The sequence below is a fragment of the Thamnophis elegans genome, chromosome 15 (assembly GCF_009769535.1).
Source record: "Thamnophis elegans isolate rThaEle1 chromosome 15, rThaEle1.pri, whole genome shotgun sequence".
NCBI lineage: Eukaryota > Metazoa > Chordata > Lepidosauria > Squamata > Colubridae > Thamnophis > Thamnophis elegans.
This window is the reverse complement of record NC_045555.1, coordinates 7,311,515-7,321,522: the sequence shown is the minus strand read 5'-3', so window position 1 is coordinate 7,321,522 and position 10,008 is coordinate 7,311,515. Positions and strand designations below refer to the sequence as shown.

Sequence of the window (10,008 nt, the reverse complement as noted above, 5' to 3'; positions counted from 1 at the left end):
CAGAAAGATGGACAAGGCCCATGATTGTGAAGGAGAGGGACCTCTTGCCTGTATCTCCTTTCAGATCTGGAATAATGTGTGGGATGTGCAAATGGTAATTAATACAGGGAGTTTGTTGTCACAAGACGTGTGGATGGGCTGCCTGTGCGTCCAAAGGCAGCTTCAAAAAGGAGAGGAACGACCGACGGCTCCTTTCTTACGACGAAGCAACATGAAAAGATCCTGTCCCAAAGGTGCTTTTTTCCCCAAAAGGCAACTGGATTTTCTAGTTTTTCTTTGAAGATGTTTCGCTTCTCATCCAAGAAGTATGGCTTTTTGAGGGGCTGCAGCACATTGCTGGCTAATATTTAAGTAATTCTCCACTAGGATTTCCAAGATCCCTCTCGTGATTATTGCTATTGAGCCAAGTTTCACCTAATCTGTACATTTTGTTTTTCCTGCCTAATCTATACCTGTAATTTGCCTAATCTATACCTGCACATTTGGTTTTTCTTCCATAATCTATACCTGCACATTAGATTTTTCCTGCCTAATCCATACCTGTAATTTGGTTTTTCTTCCCTAATCTATACCTGTACATTTCTTTTTTTCTTCCCTAATCTGTACCTGTAATTTGGTTTTTCCTGCCTAATCTGTACCTGCACATTAGATTTTTCCTGCCTAAGCTATACCTGTAATTTGGTTTTTCTTCCCTAATCTATACCTGTACATTTCTTTTTTTCTTCCCTAATCTGTACCTGTAATTTGGTTTTTCCTGCCTAATCTGTACCTGCACATTAGATTTTTCCTGCCTAATCCATACCTGTAATTTGGTTTTTCTTCCCTAATCTATACCTGGACATTTCTTTTTTTTCTTCCCTAATCTGTACCTGTAATTTGGTTTTTCCTGCCTAATCTGTACCTGCACATTAGATTTTTCCTGCCTAAGCTATACCTGTAATTTGCCTAATTTATACCTGCACATTTGGCTGTTCTTCCATAATCTATACCTGTACATTTGTTTTTTCTTGCCTACCACACTATTGACTTTCCTTTTGTTAAATAGGATCCAGTATTCAAACTGTCGAGATCTATCTGGATCTTTTATGAAGGTTTTGAAGAATACTGGGCATAAAACTGAACTTTGGCGCTGGTTGGTCTGTAGTTTTCTGGATCTGTTCCCCCCCTCCTTTTTTTTTAATGGGAACCATATCAGCTCTTTTCCAGTTCTCTGGTAGTTCCCCGGTGCTCCAGGATCTTTGAAAGACATGGTTCCAAGATCACATCTGTCAGCTCCTTCAGAACTCTGGGATGTAATCTGTCAGATCCTGGTGATATGAACTATCAGGCCTGCAAGCCATCTTTTCTTTTTGGATTTCAGGCCTGCCACACTTTCTATTATTCTACTATGCATTTTCTATTGAGGGAAGATGGAAGGGGGGGGGGATTATACGGAGTTAGATGCTATGTAGCCATAACAAAATTCTTTCTAGAGAGCCAAAGTCATCCTTTGTCTCTGCACCTGACCGGAACTGGATGGGTGAAACTGCCAGCATGGCAGTGGAAGATTGGACCATGTGATGGACTTGTGGGTATGGGGGCAAGATCTTGTACTTTCAACTGGGTGGGAAAACCTGGAAGCTTTCGGATTCAGGTTTCCCCAAATGTGCCAACAAGGCTCTCTTAATCAATTGGAACTTTGAGGAATCCTTTGCCTGAAGACTCTTCATTTACTTTTGGATGCTATTTGAAACCCTGACATGAACTCATCCAGAGCAGACAGGTGTATTAAAACCACTCCGACTTTCTGGCTTCCCGTTCTGAGCCATATAGCACTGCCAACTTTGTGGCACCTTCTTGGAACTTCTTAGAAAGACGGGTCAGAGGCCATCTAGGTAAAAACCGAACAGCCCTCCATCAACAGAGGGGGAAGGATATGACATCATCTACCTCCAGTCTACAACAAAGCTCTTTCAGCAGTTCCAAGAAGGCTTCACACCCATTTGCACTGCTCGGGTGACCCCGAGGACACAGATAAACCCCTCCAGGTGGCCTCAACAACTCTCTAAAAGGATGCAAATGACCAGCTGTCTGCAAGGAATATAAATCCTTCCCTTCCCTGCCATCCAATCAGAGCTGAAGAAGCTTCTTGGATGAGAAGCGAAACACCTTCAAAGAAAAACACGAAAGTCCAGTTGCCTCTTGAAAAAGCACCTTTGGGACAAGAGATGCTTGAGAATCTCAATAGGCATGAAAAGATGCTTCATTCAAGATGGTGGCCCAGTAAACAGCTACTTTTTAAAAGAAGATGCTGCCATTGAACTGCTCCATCGGGCTTAGGTGATCGTCTGTCTATAAAATTCTGAATACTTTATATTCAACCTGTCTCTGTCCTTATTGGCATGAGTGGCAAAATGCTGCCCTCTTCAGGATGCACAAAATCAGAGCTGGGTTTTTTTTGGGGGGTGGGGGGCTCTGCAGATGAAGCAAAAGCCACTTGGGGTTGGAAAGATGGAAACTTTAAAATTGGAACAGGAGGTATCCGACAGGGATGTTGGCTATGACAATGTGATCAAAGCCAGCTCGTTTTTCATGCCCTGCGACTGGAAGCCAGCATTGATGTTTTCAGATGTTACTGGCATGGATCCTTTCAGCTCATGGCCACTGTGTGCGCAAGCTGAAGACACACAAAAGCTTTGTTCCCCCAAATCTAAGCGAGCAATGAAAAGGAAAGACAAGTTAATCAGGATTTGCCTTCTGATATTTTTATTATTGAAAATGATGGCGGTGTCAATAAAAACAAACAGTGCCCGAGCTGGACTCCCAGATGTTCTTTTTTAAAATCTTTGTGCGGCGTTAAGTCCTTGGGCCAGATCAGGCTCCAGAGATCCGGCGCGGCTTAGCATTTGCCAAGACAGCTTTATTCTTCTGCCAGCTCTCTGTGGGGTGGCTGGGCAGAAACACAAGAGATATTTTGACATATCAAACCAGCTGCTGCAAACGGAGCCTCCGAAGAACTCCAGGCAGTGTAGAAAAAAAGAAGGGCACACAATGAATCAGAGCAAATTTACCCAGAGAATGTGAGCCTGGAAAACAGATTTCTTTCTCTTTCTTTCTTTCTTTTCTTTCTCTCTCCCTCCCTTTTTTTCTTTACTCTTTCCTTTTCTCTCCCTCCCTTTTTCTTTCTTCTTTCTTTCTCTTTCCTTTTCTCTCCTTTTTCCCTCCCTCCCTTTTTTCTTCCTTTCTTTTCCTTCCTTCCTTTCCTTCCTTCCTTCCTCACATCCTGCAACAGGACCATATTTTTTCTGCTGTCTGTAAAATATACATTGGTCTGGTGATCAATGGACAGCCAATGATGGGAGGCCAGTCAGTCTGACAATGACAACCCAACAAGCACCTAGTTCTCTGACATCTTCCAAATGCATATTCTATTCTCATTAAACTGCCTCCTCCCAAAAACACTTAGAAGCTGGGGGTGGTGGTGTGAGCGCCTGGTGGGACGGAAATCTGATTCAGAACCCTGAAATGGGAGGTGATCCTTGCGTGAAATCACAGGTGTGAGCGTGGGTGAACAAGCCCAGAACGAAGAGGGAAATAAGGAAACCAGTGGTAGCTCAAAAACCGCAGCAAACAAGGCCCGAGTTTCTGATGGCCAGCTGGAAGAATCAGGAGAATTGCTTTCAAATGCTGGCGTGCTTCAGTGTAGAGGGTTCCAAGCAGGGGTGGGATTCTACCGGTTCGGAGCAGTTCCGGCGAACTGGCAGCTTCGACTATCAGCTGGGAGCAAACCAGTTCATTCTGACTTTGAAGTGGGCCTGCCCGCCCACGCGCTATACTCACCTATATTTCCTTTTCTGAAGCCCAGCTGATCAGCGCAGCAGAATGGATTGCCGCTCCTCAGACATTTTCCTCACCGGCAGTAATGCGGAAGGTGAGTTTTCTGTAAACTACGCAAGTATGTGCAGTGAAGCATGAAGCACACGCTCAACGAACCTGTTGTTATACCGGTAGGATCCCCACCCCTGGTACCAAGCCTCTGTATGGACGAACAGGATCCCAATATACATCAGGGAAGCCATGGGTTGCTCTCAATCCTCCCCATCCTACCTCTTGGAGAGGCGCCATCCAAAGCCACCCTAAACCGGCAGCACTTCTTCAATGCTGATTGAAACACCTGCGTGAAACGGATGGGAGTCATCTCTTCCCACACATTTGTTTACTTCGGTAATAACCATGTTACATCTTATCTCCAGCCCAAAGCTCCGTCCACATAAGTGCTGTTGTTCTCGTCAAAAGGGAGAGAGAAAGGCAAAAAATCTGGTTCGGTTTGGTGTCAATTTGGGGCCCATCTCCCTCCACCAAAATATGAGATTCCTGTTGTTCAAAATGATCAGCGAAGGGGACATTCAGACTCCCTCGGCTTCTCCTTCAGGCTGCTGGCGTTTGAGCAAGGGAGCCTCTTGGGAAACTAGGATTGGCAGATCTTATCGGACTCTTCGCAAGGACTCTGCTGCCGGCAACTTTATGATGGATGGCAGAGAGAACATGCAAATTGATGCTGCAATCCAACGTAGACAGAAGATGTGAACGAGTGCACAGTTGACAGGAATCACTCCACAGAGCGTTCTATGATAAGATGAGGTGTTACTCAAAGAATGTGGAAGGTGTCGGCACCTGATCTCTAAAGGAGATCTGGTACCGGATTCAGCCTCCCATGTGAACAACTGGGAAATGACCCCAGTCATTTTTCCTAGAATACCACAAGAAATCTCTGGAGCTCCCTCCAATAGAAACTTTAAGACCAGAAAGTAGACGTTGGGGGGGTGAAAATGCATTAGATGTGATGATTATCTTGCTTTAGTGCTTTTGATTCTTTTTTTCCCCTTGCTGGTGCAGCTTTTCTTTCTCCCCCCCCAAAAAAATTATTTTAAAAGAGATTTTTATTACATGGCCTTGGGGAGTTCTAACCCGTAGTGAGAACTTTTTGATTAATGAAACGCAGACAATAGAAGAAACAACGGCAAAAAGCAGGAACCCAACTCGGAGAACCGAGAACTTTATAAAGATGATTTTATCCCTTTGTGAAAAGGAAACATTTCAGGAAATCTGACGTTCGTGGATCAGGGGAAAAAAAACCTTATGTGGTTTGGTGAAGATTGTAAACTCACGTGTACATATATACATGTATGTATTTGTGTGTGTGTGTTGTGTATTCTATGAAAGCTTTTGGGGAAGAATTATTTTCAGGGAACCTTCTATTTTCTGATGTCTCTCTAGAGTTTGGGGAGGGAGCCAGGGGGAGCCAGAAGGATGCCGAAGACGTAAAAAAGTCCCAACAGGAGGTTGAGCTTGGCTGTCCTTTGTGGGATTTTGAGGAAACTTTGGCTCCGGAACTGCCGTTCCAGGGAAAACGCCATGGGCAGAGTGAGGAGAGGTAGAGCCATAGAGACGGTGTAGCGAGTAGCCAGGACGCAGAAGATGAGGTATGGCAGGAAGAGCAAGCTGCTGTAAAGGACGTAAGAGAGCGTCGGGCCGATGAGAATAGCCAGCGTGACAATGCCCGCCTGCCGGTCGGACTCGATGTCCCGGGTGTTGTTGCTGTGCAGGATGGCCTCGGTGCTGAGGGCCAAGGGCACGGCATACAGCAAGGGCGAGATGGACAGGTAGCCCACCTGGAGAGCATAGGCGAACATCACAGCCAGGGGACCAAAGGTGATCAGGATGACCACGTCACCCAGTGCAACGTACTTAAATCCGATGCCTGCAGCAACGACAAGGAGGGGAAGTTAAATACCTCCAGCCGAGGAGATCTTGGCTTCTCCTGAGGCAGAAGGTTCCACTCACAAGGGCTGGAGGACATCACAGCCAACTCACCATGGGACAAGTCAGTGATGTATTCATCATTTCGTTCAGTTACTTTCCTTAGTGGCGATCACGTTTTTGTCAAAATTAACTCTGGCTTTCTTTATTTTATTATTATTGGCCACAGTTTCGTTGAAATTGATTTAACTTTTAATTTGTTGAGTTGTCCTGTGGTGAGTTGGCCCATTCCACACTGACAAACAGCTCCTGCTATGAAGAATCCCCTAATATTCTACCAAAAACAGTTGTACAAGATTAGGGTCCTGGGGAAACTAAGAACACACTTGCCAGGTCTGCTTCTGAGACTATCCCACCCCAATTCTTTCCTTCTCCAGGCTCTTTCCACTGAGGAAAATTTAATTCACTGTCATAGAGAGTCATGGTGGCACAGTGGTTAGAATGCAGTGTTGCAGGCTAAATCTGCCCACTGCCAGAAGTATGATGCTGGTTGAAGATTGACTCAGCCTTCCATCCTCCCGAGGTTGGTGAAATGAGGACCCAGATTGTTGGGGGCAACAGGCTGACTCTGTAAGCGGCTTAGAGGACTGTAAAGCCCCGTGAAGAGGTATATAAGTCTAAGCGCTATTGGGCATGCTTTCCCTGCAGAAGAGCCCAGGATTAACAGCTCCTGCAGTTTAAAGCATTTTCAGGAAGAGGTGAGGGGAAAGATTTCTCTGCTGAAAGCAGGGAGAAACCCTACTAGATGTGAGTCTAGAAGGACAACCTTTAATGCTAAAGAGCATCTTAGCAACTGTTAAAGCCACATTTGTATTCACAAAAACACAGAAGGAGCTTTGTGAAACACCAGAGGCAGGATCCAGCCTTCTAACCTGACTGCCATTGGCTCCTTTGTTCCCGGAAGCAGGATAAAATCCAGGAAGTTAGATGAATATTGGGGTTTCTTTCCCAAACATACAGGCCATATAACTCAATTTCTTGGCCTGGTCTAAAATTTAAACTGGCAGCATTTTAATGGGATGCAGGTTTCTTTTCCCCCTGTCTCCCGTGTTCCACAGGGTGGAAGGGAGACCACCCAGAGAAGCTCCGCTTACCTCCAGTGTAGAGAAAAGAGCTGGAGAGTCCTCCGAAGTAAATCAAGGCCAGGTGTTCCAATTTGAGGGTGGAGAAGCAATAGAGGAATGCTGCTGAGATGCAACCCAAAGTGTATAGGAAGACCCCAAACCGGACCACATCCTGAGGCTCCAAGATCTGATCCACCAGGGTCCGGTCATCACTCTTCTTGTGGTCGATGCCTTTGGAAAAATCATAGTAGGTATTCACGAGGTTGCCAGCTCCATGGACTGCCAAGACGGTGACGGCGCTGCCAACCAGAAGGCCCAGGTCGAGGGTACCCTGGGAGCGGTAAGCCAGGGCGCTGCCCAGGGCCACCGGAGTGAGGGAAGCACTGAAGCTCCAGGGCCGGAGAGCCAGGACGTATGAGGCACATTTGTGTGGCCAGCTGTTGGATGGAATTCCTTCTTGGATTGCCTCGTTGTTCTGTAGGCTTTCAGTCCCAATGTTGATCTTCTCCGTCTCGTCTTCCATCTCCATGGCTGAACAACGTCCTCGAAGGACAGGTGCCAACAACTGACCTGAGGAAGGGAAGAAAGTTTGTGCAATTGCTAATTTTTCTAATGGTTTCCCCTTTTTTTAACCTGCAAGATGCTTTAGGAAAGAAAAAGAGACACTTTAGGGACTTTATTTGGACAAGGAAAAATTGGGCAAACCGGGTGAGAAGGAAAAGAGGAATGAGTCTCCCCAGCTGAGGACATGCTTTCCAAAGTCCAGGGACTGATCTGAAAGAGCTAAGAAAAAAAACCCAAGGAAGCAAGTGGAAAAATTAAGACAACTAAACTATTAAAAAATATGTATTTATTTATTCAATTTCTATGGCTGCCCATCTCAGTCAATGACTCTGGACAGGCATAGAAATAGAGATAGCTAATTAAATACCCAATTTAGCTAAATAATTGCTGCAATATATCTGAAACTGCGAATCCACAATGGAACTGATAGTAGGCCCTTAGCTGCTAAGTGATTGTGTTGAATGATCAGTTTGGAGGGAGGGAGGGAGGAAGGAGGGAGAGAGAGGGGAGAAAGAAAGGGGGAGAGAGGGCGGAGTAAGGCGGGGAGAGAATAAGAAAGATAAAGGGAGAGAGAGAAAAAGAGAGAAAGAGAGGGAGGGAGGGACCGAGGGAGAGTCACAGAAAGAGACAGAGAAAGAGAAAAAGAAAAGGAGAGAAAAAGAAAGCGAGAGAAAAACAGGAGGGATGGATCAAGAGAAAGAAAGAGAGGGAGAGAGAAAAGAAGAGAAAGAGAGAGAAGGGTAGAGAGTGGAGAAAGAAAGAGAGAAAGGAAGAGAAAGAGAGAGAAGGGTAGAGAGTGGAGAAAGAAAGAGAGAAAAGAAGAGAAAGAGAGAGAAGGGGAGAGAGAGAGAGAAAGAGAATTGTTCTTCCTTCATTGGCCCTCAGCGGAAAGAAGTAGCTACCTTGTTCATTTAGATGTCTGATTTCACCCCCTTTAAGAGATGACCCCAAAATGGCTCCCTCATGAAGTCTACCCTTGCTCATAATGCCTTTACTTTGTTGGAGGCCAAGAAAGTCATCTCAAGGGTGCAGCAATCTCTTTCACCCTGAATGCTGCTCTCAAATGTAGGCGATGCAAGGGTGCTGCATGGCTCCTGTCTGCTCCAAGAATTTCCTTTTTTAAAAAATAGTCAGGCATCTCCAGAAGTGGTAGGACTACATTTCCCAGCAGCCACTCAGCACAGCTAATGGGGAGGAGTGGGGTAATTCCATAGCAACAGGAAGGCTATCAATCATATTTTTCCTGTTGAAACTCATCCAACATTGAACTCAACCAACTTGATTCAGTACAAAGAATTTCCTGAGCAAAAAAAAACTTTTAATCAAAGATCAAGTCATATAAAAAGTACATGTCTCCCTTAAAAAAAAAAACCTTCTACCAAATCGTTTGGCACAGAGACAGGTAAGCTGACACTCTCCAACTGTTGGGGAACAACTTCATCACCCTTTCACCTCTGGCCATGCTGGTTGGGAGGATGGGAGTTGGAAATCAAAACATCTAAGACTTCTGCAGTCTTCCAGACCAGGAGCTCCCAAATCCCAAACCGGAGCCCTAAGCAGCCTTACCTGGAGGGGATGAGACTTAGTCTGTGCAGATTAGATGTTTTCTCCGGAATTGCAGAGGCGTGGGGGGAAAAAAATCCTCAGCAAGTTGAAATTTGCAGCTCCAGATTATGCCGACCAACAGGCTCTGTATCAGAAGCCGGACATTTTCTGGTAGTACAACTGGATCACGTAATCAAGACAGTCCTTAACGCCAAATCTGGGAGAAACACACAGTGAGGCAGAACCGGATAGATTAGTAGCAAGACATAAAGGATCCAACTGGATGGACTAATTCCCAGTGTCATCTGAGGCTGCCTGAGTTGCAATTAAAGCACCCTCCCAGTAAGAAGGCAGATCAGGTTTTTTTCCCCCCTCACAAATGGATAACCATTTGTCTGAAGTGGTGCAGGGTTTCCTGCCTAAGCAGAGGGTTGGACTAGAAGATCTTCAAGGTCCCTTCCAACTCCATTATTCTAATTCTAATTCACCTCCGCTGGCATGCAGGCTGGGGTTTCTTTTTTGCGTTATATGTTTTATTTATACATTTTTCTTTAGTAAACATAAAAACTCAATATCTACATGGACTGTGTTGTCGGAGTACAGTTGGTTTTGAAAGGTAATAATACCCTGCTTCCTCGAAAATAAGCCCTCCTCGGATAATAATCCCAATCCATCTTTTGAGCGCATGCGTTAAAATAAGCCCTCCCCGAAAATATTGCAACACAGCAGCAGCCATGAGGTGACTGCGCTCGCCTCCTGTACCTCAAAAATAGTAAGACCTCCCCCAAAATAAGGCCAAGCACTTATTTCAGGGGTCAAAAGAAAATAAGACCCTGTCCTATTTTCAGGGAAACACAGCAGTAATAATAATATTCATATCATTGATAATAATCACCTAGTAATAATATTTGTTTATCCATACTAGTAATCTTCATTGTAGTTAATCATTCTCTTAAGCTTTTAAGTTTCTAACTTCTGTTTCTGTTAACTAACCATTGGTAGAATAAGTCCCATGTTAAAAAGTATTCTGTTTCTT

General features: G+C 44.9%; 1 protein-coding gene across 3 annotated transcripts in view; it reads right to left on the bottom strand.

Moving 5' to 3' along the window:
• Positions 1–3,983: 3,983 nt before the first annotated feature.
• The window catches only part of UBIAD1 (UbiA prenyltransferase domain containing 1), an 11,292-nt gene continuing 5,267 nt past the window's right edge, over positions 3,984–10,008 (bottom strand). For all 3 annotated transcript variants that reach the window (XM_032231848.1, XM_032231849.1, XM_032231847.1), the window contains exons 2-4: positions 8,994–9,189; positions 6,894–7,433; positions 3,984–5,740 (exon numbers count right to left, since the gene is read on the bottom strand). In XM_032231848.1, the coding sequence (XP_032087739.1) occupies positions 5,253–5,740; positions 6,894–7,392 (987 nt within the window). In that variant the 5' untranslated portion in view covers positions 7,393–7,433; positions 8,994–9,189 and the 3' untranslated portion in view covers positions 3,984–5,252. The remainder of the gene's footprint in view (positions 5,741–6,893; positions 7,434–8,993; positions 9,190–10,008) is intronic.